This window comes from Saccopteryx leptura, chromosome 1 (assembly GCF_036850995.1).
Source record: "Saccopteryx leptura isolate mSacLep1 chromosome 1, mSacLep1_pri_phased_curated, whole genome shotgun sequence".
Classification (NCBI taxonomy): Eukaryota; Metazoa; Chordata; class Mammalia; order Chiroptera; family Emballonuridae; genus Saccopteryx; species Saccopteryx leptura.
Window position 1 is genome coordinate 5,942,439 of NC_089503.1, and position 20,092 is coordinate 5,962,530.

Here is a 20,092-nt window from a genome sequence, read left to right on the forward strand (position 1 = left end):
ATCCAGGCAACACTTGTCCTCTCTTGTCCTCTTGGTGACTGACAGCCATTCTGACAGGTGTGAGGTGATAACTCGTGGTGGTTTTGACTTGCATTTCTCTGATGATTAGTGATGTTGAGCACATTTTCATGGGTCTGTTGGCCATTTGTTTATTTTTATTTTATTTATTCATTTTTAGAGAGGAGAGAGAGAGGGAGAGAGAGAGACAGAGAGAGAGGAGAGAGAGACAGGGGGGATGAGCTGGAAGCATCAACTCCCATATGTGCCTTGACCAGGCAAGCCCAGGGTTTTGAACCGGCGACCTCAGCATTTCCAGGTTGACGCTTTATCCACTGCGCCACCACAGGTCAGGCTCTGTTGGCCATTTGGATGTCTTCTTTGGAAGAAATGTCTAGTTAGCTCCTCTGCCCATTTTTAATTGAATTGTTTTGTGTGTACATGCATGTGATTGAGTTGTATGAGTTATTTATGAATTTTGGATATAAACCTCTAGTGTGTTACATGGTTTGCAAATATTCACTCCCTTTCTGTAGGTTGCCTTTATATTTTGATTCTTTTACAGTGCAGAACCTTTTTTTTTTTTTGTATTTTTCTGAAGCTGGAAATGGGGCGACCGGGATCCACCCGGTACGCCCACCAGGGGCGACGCTCTGCCCACCAGGGGGCGATGCTCTGCCCCTCTGGGGCGTTGCTCCGCCGTGACCAGAGCCACTCTAGCGCCTGGGGCAGAGGCCAAGGAGCCATCCCCAGTGCCCGGGCCATCTTTGCTCCAATGGAGCCTTGGCTGCGGGAGGGGAAGAGAGAGACAGAGAGGAAGGAGGGGGGGGTGGAGAAGCAAATGGGCGCTTCTCCTATGTGCCCTTGCCGGGAATCGAACCCGGGTCCCCCACACGCCAGGCCGACGCTCTACCGCTGAGCCAACCGGCCAGGGCCTACAGTGCAGGCCCTTTTAAATTTGATATGATTCTACTTGTTGATTTTTTTCTTCTGTTGTTTGTACTTTTGGTATTACAACAAAAATATCATTGCCAAGCCCTGGTTGGGTAGCTCAGTTGGCTAGAGAATGGTCTCAAACGCCAAGGCTGAGGGTTCGATCCCTGGACAGGGCACATACAGGAATCAATCATTAAATGCATCCTCCTCCTTCTCCTCCTCCTCCTCCTCCTGTCTTCTTCTTCTTCTTCTTCTTTGAGAGAGAGAGAGAGGAACAGACAGGCACAGACAGACAGGAAAAGAGAGAAATGAGAAGCATCAACTCATAGTTGTGGCACTTTAGTTATTCACTGATTGCTTTCTCATGTGTGTCTTGACCGGGGTGCTCCAACTGAGGCAGTGAACCTTTGCTCAAGCCAGCGACCTTGGGCTCAAGCCAACCCTTGGCTTCAAGCCAGCGACCATGGGGTCATGTCTATGATCCCACCCTCAAGCTGGGGACCTCAGGGTTTTGAACCTGAGTCCTCAGCATCCCAGGCCGACACTCTATCCACTGCGCCACCACCTGGTCACACAACCTTCCTCTTCTTTGTTCTCCAGACTGACCTAAGGTTAGCCATAGCTGGCATGTCCAGAATCGCAATTCCTCCGCCATTCCTGAATAAACCCATTTTGCTAGTAAAATAATCGGCTGTTTCATTTTTAATATTGACATCAGTGTCAAAGAGCTTCTTCCCTATGTTTCTTCTAGGACTTTTAAGTTCTCAGGTCTTAGGTTTAAATTTGGTCTATTTAGAGTTAATTTTTGTGAGTGGTGTAAGACAGAGGTTCAATTTCACTTGTCTGCACGTGGCTATCCAGTTTTCTAACACGATTTGCTGAGGAGACTTCCCTGGGAAGCGCACGGTTTTAAAAAGCTTCCCCAGCGTTGGGCAACAGCAGGTGCTATGGAAAGTCAGTTCGGGAGAGGCTGGAACATCATGGGGGGCCCCCAAACCCAGTGCCCATTGGGGTGGGTATGGTGGGCTCTGAGCCCTCCGGCAGGGTGACTAGGTCACTCCCACTGCAGTCCAGCAGCCACCACAATCTCGGCCTCCGAGTGGCCCTACCAGAGCCTCCACTTGCAGCTGCCGAAACGAAAGCTAGGGGATGTATGGGAGGGGGGCGTGGGGTACCAAGTCCTGTGGCAGGAGCCCTCTGGGGTCTGCTATGGAGGGCTCTTTGCTGACCTGCAAACAGACCAAGTGGGGCCTGTAGGCGGCGCTAGGAATGACAGTAGTGACACAGGGGAGCTTATTTTGGGCCTGGCGCTTTTCTAAGGCTCTGCATTAATTCGGGGATTCAGCAATAGCTCTTGGAAATAGTGCCCAGTATCCCCTTTTTACAGGGGAGGAAACTGAGGCACAGAAAAGCAGAGTTAATTCCCAAAGTTACAAAGTCAGGAAGTGGTTGAGCGGGTATTTGAACTAGCATCGCACATCCCTGAGGCCGGGTCCTGGCAGCACATGGACACTCCCCTTTAACACAGACACACGACACGCCCCCAGCTGGGGGCGGAACGGGGCGGGGTGGGGGCAGATCGTGGCTTCCTGGTGGGAGTGTCCGGCCCCGCGGCTGGGCCACCGTGGGCGGGCCGTCGTGGGCGGGCCGTCGTGGCCCACCACAACGAGTCCTCTAGCGGGGACGAGCCATGGCGGAACCGCCACTCTACCCAGTGGCCGGGGCCGCGGGGCCGCAGGGCGATGAGGACCGGCTCGGGGTTGCCGACGGGGCCGGGGTCCCGGTGAGCAGGGACGGGGACCGTGAGAGGGCGCGCGGTCCCCTTGACAGGGGGTGAGATGCGGCCCCCGGAGCGGGCCGGGGTGGGATACGGGGGTCCAGGCTGGCCGGGGTGGGGTGCGGGGCCCCGCGCGCTGTCAGATGCGAGCGCCGTGCGTGCCCCGCAGCTTGACGAGCTAGTAGGCGCGTATCCCAACTACAACGAGGAGGAGGAGGAGCGCCGCTACTACCGCCGCAAGCGCCTCGGCGTGCTCAAGAACGTGCTGGCGGCCAGCGCGGGCGGCACGCTCACCTACGGCGTCTACCTGGGTGGGTACGCGCCCGCGCGCGGCACGCTCACCTACGGCGTGTACCTGGGTGGGTACGCTCCGCGCGCGGCACGCTCACCTACGGCGTCTACCTGGGTGGGTACGCGCCCGCGCGCGGCACGCTCACCTACGACGTGTACCTGGGTGGGTACGCTCCGCGCGCGGCACTCTTACCTATGGCGTGTACCTGGGTGGGTACGCGCCCGCGCGCGGCACTCTTACCTACGGCGTGTACCTGGGTGGGTACGCGCCCGCGCGCGGCACTCTTACCTATGGCGTGTACCTGGGTGGGTACCGCCCGCGGCGGCCCCCGGGCTTCCCTCCCCAGACCCGGCCTGGGAAAGAGAAACCTTAGGGGCCAGTCGGTCTCTCTTCCTCTTTCACTTCCCAGTCTGCCGCCCTCGCAGCTGCAGCTGCACCCCCTCCCCGCCCCCAACGTGGGGGTGGGGTGAGACTGCGGTGTCTTCGCTGGGGCAGGGCGTGGGGGGCGGGGGGGTGGCTGGAGTCCGAGAGACCTGCGGAATAAGGCAGGTGGGCAGGTCGCAGGTGACGTTCCCGTAGCTCACAGGATGCTTGACCCAGCCTGGCTTCCTCCTCTGCCCTCATGGGCGGCGTCGCAATAGGGGACCCTGTGCTTGCTCTGCTTGGTTGCCCGCAGCCAGGCCACGCCCTCCACGCGCGCTCCTTGTCCGTAGGCCTCCTGCAGATGCAGCTGATCCTGCACTACGATGAGACCTACCGAGAGGTGAAATATGGCAACATGGGGCTGCCGGACATCGACAGCAAAATGCTCATAGGCATCAACGTGACGCCCATTGCCGCCCTGCTCTACACACCTGTGCTCATCAGGTGCGACACCGCTGTCCCAGAGGTCTGGGCCGTCACCACAATCTTTATTTATTTATTTATTTATTTATTTATTTATTTATTACAGAGAGAGAGTCAGAGAGAGGGATAGACAGGAACAGAGAGAGATGAGAAGCATCAATCATTAGTTTTTCATTGCACGTTGCAACACCTTAGTTCATTGATTGCTTTCTCATATGTGCCTTGACCGCGGGCCTTCAGCAGACCGAGTAACCCCTTGCTAGAGCCAGCGATCTTGGGTTCAAGCTGGTGGGCCTTCCGCTCAAACCAGATGAGCCTGCGCTCAAGCTGGCGACCTCAGGGTCTCGAACCCGGGTCCTCTGCATCCCAGTCCAACGCTCTATCCACTGTGCCACCGCCTGGTCAGGCCCTCACCACAATCTTGAAGGCGTGTGGGGGCAGCTCTGATGGCCTTGGGAGGTGCAGAGTTTGGAGAGGCCCTGCCCCTCCTACCTGCAGGGGGTGAGAGATGAGGGATGAAGCCGGGTTAGGGGAAGGAAACGAGCTTTGCCCAGGGCATACTGTGTGTTGAGCAATGGAAATTTACCCAGGGTCCTTCCCCTATCTTGCCTGGGACCCACGTGGCATCATCGTTGTGCCCTCCTCTGTGGACTGAAACCACAGTCACTTTTTGGGGTCAAGGCTGTAGAATATCTGGAGAAAATCTGAGCCGCAAGACCCAGGCACAGACGCCCTGCCCAGTCAGCTGTGGCTGATGTTGAGGGACATTTCTGAGGGAGAGGGCATGGCTGGGCGCGTGCCCCAGAGGGCCTGCCCTGGGCTGACTGGACGTGGGAGGTGTCTTGGCCACTGCAAAAATCCCTTCCACCAGGCAGTAGGTCTGTGCTCAGATGGGACCCAGAGACCAGTGGACAAATTAGGCAGGTTTTAGTTCCACATCTTAAAAAAAACTTCTTTTATGCCGATTGCACAAACAGCATTAGAATCATAATTGAGGTCAGATAAGAGAAAAGCCCTCCAATAAATCATCTACCTTTGATGTCCCACTGACAGGCGTGGATGACATGGACGACCTAGTCACCAGAGCATGTGTGTGTCACGTTCGGTTTTGCTCTCCTGCTTTTCCCTGCACACATCTTGGCCAGCCCCCTGCTTCCCGCAGGCACCTTTATGATGGTGGCATCCTCTGCCGAGTTGCAGGCACCCAGCTGTGGCTCACAGTTGTATATTGCAGTACCCTCTTCTTTTTTGCATGTTTACTTTGTGGTTTTGTGGCTGTTTTCTTCTTAAAATTAAAATAAATTTCCCAGGATAAAGTCCCAGCAGGGCCCTTCCTAGGTTGGAGGCATAGGAAAGGCTTTATGGCTCTTGGAACCCATCACCATTCAGTAACAACCGCTAGCTCCTGTCGTTTCCCATGTGCTGGGCACTCTGTAAGTGTTATCTCATTCCTTGCAGTCTGAGACAGGTGTTATAAGCCTAGACATGGAGAGACCAAGAGATGGAACAGCTTGCCCAAGTCCCCTGGGCAGCACATGCTGACTGAAGGTTTGAACTGAGGCAGAGTGGCTCCAAACACCATACTAATCCCTTCCCCAAACTACCAGGTTGATTTTCCCAGAGCTGTGCCAGTCTGCATGACGACTGGCTGCGTGTATCAGTTTTTAAACCATAGCCTCACCAGCAACGACTGCTAGTGTTCTTACTTTTTTCTGTTTTACTCATTAAAATGTACAGTGCATTTTGTGTGACCCACCCTCCCCAGACAGATCAGCGGGGGTGGGGGGTGGGGTGTCTGTGATGTATTACGTGGCAAAATAAGGAAAAGAGAAGAACCAAGGCCCTGTAATAGAAGAGGAAGTAATTGTATCAGGAAACCAGAGTCATTTCACTTTGAGCTTCCTGGTAACCAAAGGCAACCAATGAGCACAAATGCTTTATTTTTTTTTTTAATTTTTGATTTTTTAATTATTATTTTTTATTATTTATTTATTCATTTTAGAGAAGAGAGGGAGAGACAGAGAGAGAGAGGAGAGACAGAGACAGAGAGAGAGAAGGGGGGGGAGGAGCTGGAAGCATCAACTCCCATATGTGCCTTGAACAGACAAGCCCAGGGTTTCGAACCAGCGACCTCAGCATTTCCAGGTCGACGCTTTATCCACTGCGCCACCACAGGTCAGGCTTTAATTATTTTTTTATACGTGAGAAGCGAGGAGGCAGAGACAGATTCCCACAAGTGCCTGACCAGGATCCACCCGGCATGCCCACTAGGGGGCGATGCTCTGCTCTTCTGGGGTGTTGATCTGTTGCAACCGGAGTCATTCTAGTGCCTGAGGTGGAGGCCATTGTGGCCTTCCTTAGTGCCTGGGCCAACTTTGCTCCAATGGAGCCTTGGCTGCGGGAGGGGAAGAGAGAAATAGAAAGGAGAGGGGAAAGGATGGCGAAGCAGATGGGCGCTTCTCCTGTGTGCACTGGTCGGGAATCAAACCCAGGACTTCCACACACCTAGCCGACACTCTACCGCTGAGTTAGCTGGCCAGGACCAAGAGCATAAATGCTTTAAAACAAAACAAAACAAAGATCTTGGTGGTGGTTTTTAGCTTGACCAGGCTCCATGCCCTGAATGGGCCCTTATCTTGCCACTTGTCAATCCCCTTTGAACGTGGTGTAACATTTCCCCAGATCCAGTGAGGAGGAACCTTCCTGACCACATGGGCTGCCATAGCAGTGGGCAGGGAGAAAGGGCCAGCAGGGGGCCGGGCCTGCCGCTGGCCAGTGCGGGAGCCTCTTCCTCTCTCTGCTCCTAAGTCTCCTTGAGCCAGCTAGGGTCAAGTCCTTTGAACATTGGGGCCTGGGCCCTGCCGTCCCAGCAATGTGAGTGTCGGTGAAGGGGGTTGGTGAGTCAGCGCAGTACACAAATGACGGCTGGAGGTGCTCACAAGCCACTGACTCGTGACACCGTTGCCTTCCCTCCTTCCCTCCTTGTAGTGGTGAGGAGACACTGCTGGTTTGGGCTCTGTGTCCACATTACAGCCGTGAAAACAGGTGTTTGGACGCCTGAGTTGCCTGAGGCCACTGCGCAAGTCCCTTGGAGCCCTTGACTCCAAGGCCAGGGGTCTCTCCCCACCTCACGCAGCCTCATGAACTGAGAGTTGTGGCCACTCTGGTACTGGCCAGCGTGGCCTGTCAAGCCCATGGTACCAGCACCCCTCCCACTGCCCACAGGTTTTTTGGCACCAAGTGGATGATGTTCCTGGGTGTGGGCATCTATGCCCTCTTTGTCTCCACCAACTACTGGGAACGCTACTACACGCTTGTGCCCTCAGCCGTGGCCCTGGGCATGGCCATCGTGCCTCTTTGGGCCTCCATGGGCAACTACATCACCAGGTGAGCCGGTGGACAGCAGGGTGGGAGGCTGGAGCGCTGGCCGAAGCCGTGGCCTGGCGACCTGGGGTTGGCAAGAAACCTCCCGTCCTCTGGGCCTCAGTTTCCCCGTCCATAAGATGGAGGGGCTGGCCAGCCCATCGGGTGCAGGAAGCAGAGGTGACTGGCAGAGGTTGGGCTAGGGAGAGCCTTCTTTCCTCTGTGGACTAGGATGGCCCAGAAATACTACGAGTACTCCCATTACAAGGAGCGGGATGAGCAGAGCCCTCGGCAGCGCCCCCCACGGGGCTCCCATGCCCCCTACCTCCTGGTCTTCCAAGCCATCTTCTATAGCTTCTTCCACGTGAGTGCCGCATGTGGGACCCTGGGGGGTTGGCTATTCTAGTCTGAGAACCCATACACTGGAGCCCATTCCACAGTCTTTTCAGCTTTCTAGTCCCATTGCCCTTTCTTGGGCCAACCTCAGCTTGCTTACCCCAAGTGACTGAGACCTCATTCCCTTGCTGTCCACAGTGCTGAGCAGGAGGAAGTCCTCTGCTTTGGGCCCCCTCCCCCTCCCCACCCGCAGGCTGCACCAGACGTGGGAGGGTTCCTGTCCCCCCAAGGCTGTGGGACCCCTCTCAGATTATGCCTGTGCCCCCTGCCTGGTCCCACGCCCCAAGCCTGGTCCAAGCTATTTTCCTGTCCTCAGCTGAGCTTTGCCTGTGCCCAGCTGCCCATGATCTACTTCCTGAACAACTACCTATATGACCTGAATCACACACTGTTCCACGTGAAGCAATGCGGTTAGTCTTTATGGGGCTGGGGTCCCCAAGTCCTGCTCACCTCCCCATTGAGTTAACCCAGCAGACACTGGGCCCTCGAGGGCAGGGAGGATGCTTTCTGTCACAGGGGTCAGGGCTGAGTCCCCTGTACCATGGCTCTGATGGGCAAGGCACAGGGCCCTGTTGGAGTAGGTAGTTAATCTGACCCAGTGAGGAGGGCGGGGCGCATCAGAGAAGACTGCCTGAAGGAGGTGCCCTCTGGGAGGACACTGCCTGGGAGATCTCTCTTGGGGCCAAGCCATACTCTCAGAGCTCAATCAGTGCAGGGTGAATGATGGAGGTGGGAAGTGGACTGGCACCCTGTTCTGCCATTCCCATCCCCTCAGCCTTGGGGCAACAGGGCAGGAAGGGGGTGGGGACGGGCATTCCTTTCCTTGAAGTACATTCAGCCCTAGTGACCCTCACCTCCAAACTGCTCCCAAGGAGCCCTGCCTTTGCAGGCACTGCCCTCGTCCGCCCCTCTAGCCCTCTCCTCCCATGCACCTGCCTTGCTGCATTTCTTTGTGACTGAGTTGAGAGCACGCCCTGCTTCCTGCCTGACGATGCTCCCACCTCTTCTCAGGCACCAACAGCCAGGGCATCCTCGGCGGCTTCAACAAGACGGTTCTCCGGACGCTGCCGCGGAGCCGAAACCTCATTGTGGTGGAGAGCGTGCTCATGGCGGTGGCCTTCCTGGCCATGCTGCTGGTGCGGCCCTGGGACGCGGCAGAGCCGAAGAAGTCGGGGCCCGAGGCGGGAGATGGGTGCAGTCTGGGCGCGTGGCCAGCGGTCTGGTTAGGGCTGTGGCCTGGAGACAGGAGTCCAGAGCCAGGCAGGGCTGCGTCCTGAAGAGGCGGCCCCCCGAACCTCGGGGCAGTAGGACAGGAAGACTGGAGTGGGAGGGGAACCAGGCCTAGTCTGGACCAGGGTCCGAGAGGACCGGACTTGACCTGGGCTGGGGGCGGGTTCCAGGCGGGGGGTCTGAAGGTGTGGCTCCCACCCGGGGGCGGTACCGGAGGCAGGACTAAGGCGTTGGGGGGCGCGGTTGCGGTATGGGGGCGGCCTGGAGGCGGGGCTGGGGGGCAAGGCCGAGGTCAGTGGGTGTGTCCAGAGGCGGGGCAGGGGGCCGGGCTGCCTGCCTCCTCACGGCGCGGGTCCGCAGGTGCTGGGCTTTTGCGGTGCCGCGTACCGGCCCACCGAGGAGATCGACCTGCGCAGCGTGGGCTGGGGCAACATCTTTCAGCTGCCCTTCAAGCACGTGCGCGACTTCCGCCTGCGCCACCTCGTGCCGTTCTTCATCTACAGCGGCTTTGAGGTGCTGTTCGCTTGCACTGGTCTCGCCCTGGTAAGTACAGCTCGGATAATAAGGTTGCCAGGTAAAATATCAGTGCAGTATATATGGCCCAGTTTGAGTTTCAGATAAACAATGACTTAAGTTTTGATTATAGGTATAAGTATGGACAAATATGTCCCAAATATTCCTCTCTCTTCTCTTCCCTTATTCCCCTTCTCCTTTTGAAAAATGGTTTTTTTTGTGTGTGTGTGTGTGTTTTTTTTGTTCTTGCCCTTCCATATTCCTTGTGCTCAGCATTATTTCTTTTCTTCCTTTAAGATTTTAGATTTTACCTTTTTTTTTTTTTTTTTTTACAGGGACAGAGAGTCAGAGAGAGGGATAGATAGGGATAGACAGATAGGAATGGAGAGAGATGAGAAGCATCAATTATCAGGGTTTTTTGCAACACCTTAGTTGTTCATTGATTGCTTTCTCATATGTGCCTTGACCGGGGGCCTCAGCAGCCCGAGTAACTCCTTGCTGGCGCCAGCGACCTTGGGTCCAAGCTAGTGAGCTTTTTGCTCAAGCCAGATGAGCCCTCGCTCAAGCTGGTGACCTCGGGGTCTCGAACCTGGGTCCTTCCGCATCCCAGTCCGACGCTCTATCCACTGCGCCACCGCCTGGTCAGGCTGAAAAATGGTTTTAACCTCTCTGGGACTCAGTTTCCTTCTCTGTGAAATGAGTCTAACCATCACTTCACTCCCGGAGCTGTTCTATTGTTGAGGTAGAATAATGCCCATAAAACATTTGGTTTCGTGTGGGATACAGCCTTGGTGTCTGGGGTCAATATCCAAGCATTCATTTTCTCGTTCTCTGCCCGCAGCCCCCCAGAGCCGCGGAGGGAGTTATTCCCAAGGTGGCCCAGGGAGGGCAGGGTGCGAGACCCAAAGGGAGACCGTGCGGGGAGAGCCAGAGCCCGGGCCAGCTGGCCTCACCCCCTCACCCCTGTCTTCCCCACTCCCCAGGGCTACGGTGTGTGCTCCGTGGGGCTGGAACGCCTAGCCTACCTCCTTGTGGCTTATAGCCTGGGTGCCTCAGCCTCCTCAGCCCTGGGCCTGCTGGGGCTGTGGCTGCCGCGCCAGGTGCCCCTGGTGTCCGGGGCCGGACTGCACCTGGTGCTCACTCTCGGCCTCTTTCTCTGGGCCCCGGCACCTCGAGTCCTGAAACATACCTGGATCCTCTATGTCGCAGCTGTCCTCTGGGGTGTGGGCAGTGCCCTCAACAAGACGGGGCTCTCCAGTGAGTATAGCCACGGGCACTGGGATGGCTAGACAGGGACTCCTGGCTACCTCGGGGCAGTTGGGGGTAGCACAGACATGCCAGGGACAGACACGGGGTCCCCTGGACACACGAGAGGTCTGTCATGGGGTCCTGTGGACACTGTGGGGTGGAAGGAGGTCCTGTGAACAGGGCAGGAACTACGGGAGGACTGTGGATGCCCTGGGGCAGGCATGGAGGTTGTATGCCATGGATGTACTGTGGCCGCCCCAGGGTGAGCATGGGGCCCTGTGGGCCCTGAGGGGTCAGGGTGAGGTCTTGCAGTTACATGGGTAGGTGTGGGGCTCTGTGGAAACCTCCGAAGGGTAATGTGAAAAAACACTGGGGCCACCTTGCTTTCATACCGGGGAAAGGGCCCATTAACGTCATTTTCATGGTGCTGCATGGAAAACCGCTGGTGATCCTGCCCATAGCCCAGGGAGTAAATGCAGGTATGGCCTTTATAGAGAGGAGCTGGGAGCAGGCATGAAACCCCAGCACTCGTCTGCAGAGAAGCAGAGTCCAGGCCCCGAGTCCGGGCTAGAGTAGGGGCACCAGGGGGTGGGGTCCTGTTTGCAGAAAGGTCCTGTTTGCAAATCAACTTCAGGTTTGATTTGTAGAAAGCTTGCTGCTGCAAGCAGGTTGCCTTCCCCGAGGCCAGGATAAGGAGGAGAAGCGGTCCTTGCAGGCCTGGCACCAAGCAGCTGGGGTCCCAGAGGGGACAGGATGTGATTGCACACAAAGCTTTCCACTTTCCAGGGCCCCAATGCCCCAAAGGAGGCCCAACTGCCCCTCCCATCTCACCTGCCCTTTTGCTCAGTTCCCGGGGCAGCGTGATAACCAGGGTCTCCACTAGGGGGCAGGCCAGGACCGGCCTGCAATCTCTTTCTAGTTCATTTCCAGGCAAAGGGCTGGGACCCGGCACAGCCTAGGAGGGTCACTGGTAGGAGATGAGGCACCCTGGGCCCTGGATGACACTTCTCCCCCTTCCTCCCCCGTCCTGCCGCCTGCAGCACTGCTGGGAATTCTGTATGAGGACAAAGAGAGGCAAGACTTCATCTTCACCATATACCACTGGTGGCAGGCTGTGGCCATCTTCACTGTGTACCTGGGCTCCAGCCTGCCCATGAAGGTGAGGCTGAGTGGGGGGGGGGAGGGCCTTTGGGGAGTTGGGCACCCCACACATCCCTCAACTCGGATGCTGGGTACCTTCTGTGAGTACCCACCCTGGCCTCTCGGCCACTGAAGGGCACTACTCACCAAGCCCACTGGGTGGCGTCAAACCCAGCCTTCACTTACTGCCTCAGTCACCTTCCCAGGGCCTCAGCTACCAGTGTCTGCAGGGGTTGGCAGTTTGCTCTTTGCCTCTGGGCACATCCCAGCTGCCTTGAGTGTCGCTGGCTAACCTGTTCTCGGGGTGCTGGGCCCTGAGAGAGATGCTGAGGGTCGGTCTCCTTCATGGCCATTGGGGACCAGGGGCCCTCATGCTCTGCTGCCACGCAACTGCTGGGTTGGTTTAGTAGGTCCTACCTGACCAATATTTAAAAAAATAAAATAGAGTAGGAAAATAGCAGGGAGTATGCCGAGTTACGATGTAGAATCCTTTCCGACTATGGGTTACAGTAAAAAACGCCTGAGAAGCATTACTTAGGGTGCCCGCGTGTAAGGGACAGAGGGATCTAAGCCCTGGTGAATGGGCCCGGGCCTGTGTCCCGCCCTTGTCGACACTTGCACATCTGCCTGTAAAGGGCGGAGCTGGGGTTTCAGTGGGGCTGGCAGGAGGGCACCCTGGAAGCGGCTGGGAGTGGGCCTATCCAGGTGAGGGGCTGGGCCCCGGGAGGCCAGGGGTGCTGCGCGGGTGCCCGACGTCCCTCCCTCTGCGCCCAGGCTAAGCTGGCCATCCTGCTGCTGACGCTGGTGGTGGCCACGGTCTCGTACCTGTCGATGGAGCAGAAGCTGCGACGGGGCGTGGTCCCGCGCCAGCCCCGCATCCCGCGGCCGCAGCACAAGGTGCGTGGTTACCGCTACCTGGAGGAGGACAATTCCGATGAGAGCGACGCGGAGGGCGAGCGCGGCGGAGGTGGTGGCAGCGGCCCGGGGGACGGCGCGGAGGAGGAGGCGCAGCCAGCGGGGCCCCGGTCCGGCGCGGAGCCAGCCGGCTTCTGCCGCCGTCCCTGCCCCTACGAACAGGCGCAGGGAGGCGACGGTCCCGAGGAGCAGCAGTGAGGGGCCCAGCCTCCTGGCCGGTCGGTGTTACCGCGTCTCAGGTTGGGGCCCCTCCTGCGCCATCTTCAGAAAGGACCTTTTGTCCCCTTCCCCCACCCCCGTATTTGAGAATACCCCTCCCGGAACCTGGAACCACCTAGAGCTTGGGATCCGCTCCTTAGCCTCCTGGGTGCAGTGGCACCTTGCAACCCCTCGGCTGGGCCTAGGGTTTGAGAGAGCACAGCCGAACCATCCCTAGAGGGGCCGCGCTCCACGACTCACTCCCCAGGCCCCCCGCCTCAGAATAGGAACGGGCTCCTCTTACCCACTCTCCCCCCCCCAAACTCCAAATCCCAGCCTAGCTCTGCTACCGGCCTGGGCAGAGCCTGTCTGCGCTGTGCACATGCTATTCCCATTGCCCACCAAGTGGCACGACTTTTTATAGAAAATAAACAATAAAGAGATTTTTGTATTGTCCTGACTGGAAGTCTCAGGCTGTGGGGAAAGGTACAGGTCTCAGGGTGTGTGTGGCTGAGCCAGCTTCTGGGCCACTGTCATCAGAGGCCTTGACCTCCCCTGGTGAGGAACCGTCCCCTAAGCCCCGCCCACCCAGCAGGCCTCCCTCCTGCCTGGAAGCGCTGCCCCTCCTGGAACCCGCTGGGTTAGCCAGTCCCATTTCGACTGCGCAGGAGAAAGGGGTGCCTGGGGTGGCCTGTAGGGACCTCAGCAGAGGCAGATTCCAGGCACCCAGGTCCATCTGCCCCCTCCTGCAGTCTTCGTAAGCGTCCCCAGCCTAACTGCCCACCCCATCCTTTTCCTACCTATTGGGGACTCCTTGGGGGACGTGGCCCACTTCTAAGCCATCTCAGGGTCGCCCTGTGCCCAATACGGCCCAGGAGAATGGTTGTCTGAGGCCAGTTAGAGTTGGCCACTGCTTTCAACGGGCTTCAGCCTCAATGCCTATGAGAGACTGAGAACCCCTACAGCCTGAGGATGCCCCTTCCTTCTTTCCTAACTTCCTTCCTTCCTCCCTTCCTCTCTCCCTCTTTCTTTAAAGAAATTCTTTATTCACCGGTTGGCTCAGTGGTAGAGCGTTGACCTGGCGTTGGAAGTCCTGGGTTCGATTCCCTGCCAGGGCACACAGGAGAAGCACCCATCTGCTTCTTCATCCTTCCCCCTCTCCTTTCCCCTCCCGCAGCCAAGGCTCCATTGGAGCAAAGTTGGCCCGGGCACTGAGGATGGCTCTATGGCCTCTGCCTCAGGTGCTAGAATGGCTCTGGTTGCAACAGAGCAACGCCCAGGATGGGCAGAGCATTGCCCCCTGGTAGGCATGCCGGGTGGATCCCAGTGGGGCACATGTTGGAGTCTGTCTCTCCGTCCCTCCTTCTAAATTCAGAAAAATACAAAAAAAAATTGATTGATTTTAAAGAGAAAGAGAGAAAGGGGGAAAGAGACAGACAGAGCTTCTATCTGTTTCTGTATGTACCCTGACCAGGGATCCAACCAGCAACCTCGTGTGGGGATGATACTCTTAACCAGTGGTCGGCAAACTCATTAGTCAACAGAGCCAAATATCAACAGTACAACGATTGAAATTTCTTTTGAGAGACAAATTTTTTAAACTTAAACTATATAAGTAGGTACATTCCTTATCGAGGTAGCGCCCGCATGTGGTATTTTGTGGAAGAGCCACACTCAAGGGGCCAAAGAGCCGCATGTGCCTTGTGAGCTGTGGTTTGCCGACCACTGCTCTAACCAACTGAGCTCTGTGGCCAGGGCATGAGGGTACCTGTTTCTTTACCCCCTTTAGCCCTCCCCTTATGGGAAAGGGGGCTGAGATCCCATCGTGAAGACAGACTGAACGCCTGGGTGAGGACTGGCAAGGGGGCCCTGGGAGGGTCATGGAGCCCCTAACTGCACCCCAACGGTTCCTCTGCTGGGGCCACACCATTCCTCATGCTCCACACCACACCATCTCCACCCCTGGCTGAAGGCCAGACCCTGATCTATCCCGACTCTAGCCGCAGGTCTCCTGGGTTCTCCTACCCATAAAGCAGGGGTCAGGAACTTTTTTGGCCGAGAGAGCCACGAACACCACATATTTTAAAATGTAATTCCGTGAGAGCCATACAATGACCTGTGTACGTTATGCATTATACAATAAAAATTTGGTGTTGTCCCGGAGGACAGCTGTGATTGGCTCCAGCCACCCGCAAACATGAACACGAGCGGTAGGAAATGAATGGATTGTAATACATGAGAATGTTTTATATTTTTAACGTTTTTATTAAAGATTTGTCTGCGAGCTAGATGCAGCCATCCAAAGAGCCACATCTGGCTCGCGAGCCATAGGTTCCTGACCCCTGCCATAAAGGGTGTTCCTAGGCCCTGGCCGGTTGGCTCAGCGGTAGAGCGTCAGCCTGGCGTGCGGGGGACCCGGGTTCGATTCCCGGCCAGGGCACATAGGAGAAGTGCCCATTTGCTTCTCCACCCCCACCCCTTCCTCTCTGTCTCTCTTCCCCTCCCGCAGCCAAGGCTCCATTGGAGCAAAGATGGCCCGGGCACTGGGGATGGCTCCTTGGCCTCTACCCCAGGCGCTAGAGTGGCTCTGGTCACTGCAGAGCGACGCCCCGGAGGGGCAGAGCATCGCCCCCTGGTGGGCAGAGCGTCGCCCCCTGGTGGGCGTGCCGGGTGGATCCCGGTTGGGCGCATGCAGGAGTCTGTCTGACTGTCTCTCCCTGTTTCCAGCTTCAGAAAAATACAAAAAAAAAAACCATAAAGGGTGCCCCTAGCCCTGCCCTCACTTGAGTTTTGTTGTAGCAGCCTCTAGGGGGTGCTGGAGCCAGGCTTGTGACGTCAGTAAAGGGTCTGCCTGTCTGAGCCACAGGTTACCTCTCTGTAACATGTGTCTCCACAAACTCCCAAGCCACAGGGGAGATTTTCAGCTTTCTACATTTTAGAGGGAAGCAGTGATCCCATACATTTCTGAGAAAGTTAAAAAGTCCAGGTGGCCCTGGCCAGACAACTCGGTTGTTTAGAGCAGTGGTCCCCAGCCTTTTTTGGGCCACGGACCGGTTTAATGTCAGAAAATATTTTCACGGACCAGCCTTTAGGGTGGGACAGATAAATGCACAAAATAAAATTATGCGACCGGCGTAAAAACTGTGGTATTTTTAAATATAATTGTCGAACTTATGAGACAAGCGTCACGAGTGAGTCTTCGACGGATGTAACAGAGGGAATCTGGTAATTAAAAAAAAATAAAACATCATTCAGACTTAAATATAAATAAAACAGAAATAATGTAAGTTATTTATTCTTTCCCTGCCGACTGGTACCAGTCCGCGGCCCGGGGGTTGGGGACCACTGGTTTAGAGCATCGACTGGATATGCCAAGGTTGAGGGTTCAAGCCCCGGGTCCTGACATATACAGGAACAGATGTTTCTGTCTCTCCTTTTAAAAAAAGGTCCAGGTGGATTCACAGTTTCACTATTAGATCACTCAAAGTTTCATGTCGTGACTTTGCGAAGCTGGACTTCCTGTGGAAGCACCGTGACAAATTATTGAGACACCGAGAGTGCCAGGAACCGAGAAAGTTGGGGCACTCAGAGTCAACTCTTTTTTTTTTTTTTTTACTTTTTTTTTAATTCATTTTAGAAAGGAGGGAGAGAGAGAGAGAGAGGAGAGAGAGAAGGGAGGAGGAGCAGGAAGCATCAACTCCCATATGTGCCTTGACCAGGCAAGCCCAGGGTTTTGAACTGGCGACCTCAGCATTTCCAGGTCGACGCTTTATCCACTGCACCACCACAGGTCAGGCCAGAGTCAACTCTTGATAAACCTCTGCAACTGACATTCTGGACCTATAAGGAGTCCCTCACTGGTCCCGGTGGCCCCTCCCCCACCTAGACAACTGGCTGTGTCCTTTCTGGGCACAGTTCTACGAAAGGTGATTAAACCTAGAGTCTGCTATGCCTGCAGATGAAGCCCCCTTACCCTTAGTCCGTTGCAAACCCACATAAGCCAGGATTTGGGGTCCTGCAGTCACAGGAGCAATGAAAGCTAAAGCTATAGTGAGGGCCGCCTGCCGCCTCCCCAGCCTCCTCACCACGTGGCCTGCACCCTCGGGCTGAAAGCTGTCTGCCTCATATGTAGACTTCAATGACAGGTAGGCCCAGAAAGGGTCACACGGTGTGACCTGTAGCCTGGGTGAAGCACCAGCGCTCTGTCCCTCCAGGTCCCCACCTGCATCTAGACTGGAAGGAAAAGTCCTTCAATAATAGCAGATGTGGCAACATCTGCTAAGCCCCAGTCAGGGTTGGGCAAGCCTCTGAATGTAGGGTAAGAGGACATTTGGCAGAGTGTGGGCCCCTGGGCATGTGGGGCAGTGACGGGGGCTGGGACCTCCCAAGACAGGGGTCTGCTATTAGAGCCGTGAAGAAAGCTGGGATATAGAAAAGTAACACTTTTAGAGAACAGGAGAGAAGAAATTCTGGCCTCAGGCACAGAAACATGTAAGGAAATTGGGCTCTGCATGGGGAAAAAGTTTCCCCTGAGAGTTTTGTGATTTCAGGCCTGCTCCTCCTAAGTTTAGAGTTCCTGCAAAGGCGATACTCCACCTGGGTGGTCTACAGACCTCAAAGTTGAGAAATGAACATTAAAGTGTACTCGTGGTTTAGCAGTGCCCCTGGGGCTCCAGACAAAAACACACACAAGAATCTTTCTAGATGGATTCCCGAAGCCTGGACACCCGAGATTCCTCAGGTCAAGAGCCCCTTTGAGGCTGAGCTCACAATCCACAACTACAGAACGCACGCAGAGACAAACACCTAAGAATGGAAGATGCCAGCTTCCACAGGGCAGGTTGAGACAGCCCTCCATACACCTCCTCCAGCTTTGAGGAAAGAGGCTGCCAAGTGGGTGTGCATGGGGGAAGCTTCTCACCTGGCCCCCAGGGAGCCCCGGCCCCTGACCCCTGACCCCTGACCCCTGACACACTGGGGTGGGGCATGAGGAGGAAGCTCCTCAAAGCCACTTGGAACTTTATTTTTGTCTCCTCCCCTAGGTTGTAGAGTGGACCGAGTGGTTTTCTTCTCACAAGTAGAACGTGGCCGTGGTAGGCAGAAGGCTAAGCCGGCCTCCAAGGCTCTCCTGCCCTCCAGCTGAGCATGGGCAGGATCACAGGAGGTGGTGAAAGTGCCCCCTGTGATCAGGACCCAATCAGGTCATCGAAAGGGGGATTGTGGCCTGACCAGGTGGTGGCGCAGTGGATAGAGCATTGGGCTGGGACCTGGAGGACCCAGGTTCGAAACTCCGAGGTCGCCGGCTTTAGCACAGGCTCATCTGGTTTGAGCAAGGCTCAGCAGCTTGAGCCCAAGGTTGCTGGCTTGAGCAAGGGGTCACTCTGTCTGCTGTAGCTCCCTGGTCAAGGCACATATGAGAAATCAATCAATGAACAACTAAGGAGCTGCAACAAAGAATTGATGCTTTTCATCTCTCTCCCTTCCTGTCTATCCTTATCTGTCCCTCTCTCTCCTTCTCTGTCTCTGTCAGAAAAGAAAAGAAAAGAAAAGAAAAAAGAAAAGGAAAGAAAGGGAGATTGTGGGTGAACTCATTTGGTGAGTGCTTTAAGAGATGGCCACACGTCTCCTGCTGGTCTGGAGGAAAGCAAGCCAGGGACTGAGAGGGCCCTGGCCGAGGGTCAGCGAGGAAACTGGGACCTGAGCACTCCAATCACAAGGAACCAGATTCTTCCCACAAGCTGAGTGGGGGGGGGGGTCCCGGTCCAGATGAGCACACAGCCCCGCGACACCCGCACGGCAGCCTGTAGGGCCCGCTTGGAGGATCCAGCTACGCCGTGCTGACTCCTGACCCACATCAACTGCTGCATAATAAATGAGAGTTATTTTAAGCTTACAAAATGTGTGCTAATTTGTTACACAACAATAAAAGATTAATATGACAGAAGTGGCAGATAGCATGTCTGAGATCAGGCTATCAAAACTGATCTGTCTTGCTGACTCTGGCCCTTGTCACTCTCTTACCGGCGTGTTGGCAGCTGCTGCATCCGAAGCTGCCGCGTAGAGGTCCACGCGGCAGGGAACTGAGGGCCCCCTCGGGGCACAGCCAGGGAGGACCCTCAAACCCAACAGCCCAAGAGAAAGCGAATCCTGCCAGCAACCACGCCGTACCCTTCCTCCCACAGCCGATGCTTGGATCACAGCCTGTGATGACTGAGGCACGTGGGCAGGCCCTCCAGGACAGGACATAATAACATTGATTAAAAGTCTTATGAATCACATAGTAAACAATGAAAGGATTCCCTGAGGAGAAGGGCTCTGGTTGGGTCTGGAATGGACAAGAGCGCTTAGGAAGGGTGGCTCGTGTCTTTATGGCGGCTGGGAGTGCAGCTGAGGTGGCTGGAGATTTCTGCAGCCCCCAGGGGACCAACACAGGTGACCACATGGATGAATCTGGAAGACATTATTCTAAGTGATAGACGCCAGCCACAAAGGGCTAGGTAGTGTATGATCCCCTCTCTATGAAATATCCCAAGCAGGCAAATCCAGGGAGGCAGAGAGATGGGTGATGGCCGCCTGCTGGGGGGAGGGGAGACTGAGGGGTGACTAATGGGGTGAAGTTTATTTTGTTTTCTGAGCTCATCAAGGTGACTTATCAGTATTTTCTCATATCTCACCATTTTTCAGAACTTCAGTTCTGAATTCTCTATCATTTAACTCCAAGGTTTCCATGTAATTGAGACTGCTTTCTGGAGATATTTTTATTTTCTTTCTGAACTGTGTCTCTTTCTTGGGTAGCCACGGTATGAATTTTTTTCTGTCTTCAGGGCATTTGAGAATTGTATTGTTAATAAACCAAGCAAAAAAATGACAGCAAAAATTAAAATAAAAAATAAATTTAAAAATAAAAATTAAAAAATAAAAGAGAAAAACAAAAAACAGTAATCAAAAACAAAACAACAGCCTGACCAGATGGTGGTGCAGTGGACAGAGCATCAGACTGGGATGCAGAGGACCCAGGTTCGAAACCCCAAGGTTGCCAGCTTGAGCGCAGGGTTGCTGGCTTGAGTGTGGAATCATGGACATGACTCCATGGTCGCTGGCTTGAGCCCAAGGTCGCTGGCATGAGCAAGGGGTCACTCACTCTGCTGTAGCCCCCCAGTCAAGGCACATATGAGAAAGCAATCAATGAACAACAGAGAAGACTAAGGAGCCACAACAAAGAATTGATGCTCTTATCTCTC

At 55.4% G+C, this 20,092-nt stretch overlaps 1 protein-coding gene across 3 annotated transcripts; it reads left to right on the forward strand.

Annotated features, from left to right (window-relative positions):
- Positions 1 to 2,537: 2,537 nt before the first annotated feature.
- UNC93B1 (unc-93 homolog B1, TLR signaling regulator) lies at positions 2,538 to 13,302 on the forward strand. 3 transcript variants are annotated; one of them, XM_066388212.1, is made up of 11 exons: positions 2,538 to 2,716; positions 2,880 to 3,021; positions 3,716 to 3,869; positions 7,074 to 7,235; positions 7,443 to 7,575; positions 7,924 to 8,017; positions 8,619 to 8,743; positions 9,198 to 9,380; positions 10,334 to 10,607; positions 11,639 to 11,757; positions 12,513 to 13,301. In XM_066388212.1, the coding sequence occupies exons 1-11, from the start codon at positions 2,624 to 2,626 to the stop codon at positions 12,849 to 12,851; spliced, it is 1,818 nt and encodes a 605-aa protein (XP_066244309.1). In that variant the 5' UTR covers positions 2,538 to 2,623; the 3' UTR covers positions 12,852 to 13,301. The 3 variants fall into 3 exon arrangements, with proteins under 3 accessions (XP_066244309.1, XP_066244484.1, XP_066244397.1); XM_066388300.1 differs by having other exon boundaries at positions 2,644 to 2,766; XM_066388387.1 differs by lacking the exon at positions 2,880 to 3,021 and having other exon boundaries at positions 2,606 to 2,716; positions 12,513 to 13,302.
- Positions 13,303 to 20,092: the final 6,790 nt, after the last annotated feature.

Coding starts and splice junctions, on each gene's coding strand:
- UNC93B1 (XM_066388212.1), top strand. CDS start 2,624: ATGGCGGAACCGCCACTCTACCCAGTGGCCGGGGCCGCGGGGCCGCAG. Junction 2,717..2,879: donor CCGACGGGGCCGGGGTCCCG/GTGAGCAGGGAC, acceptor CGTGCCCCGCAG/CTTGACGAGCTAGTAGGCGC. Junction 7,576..7,923: donor TCTTCTATAGCTTCTTCCAC/GTGAGTGCCGCA, acceptor TCCTGTCCTCAG/CTGAGCTTTGCCTGTGCCCA.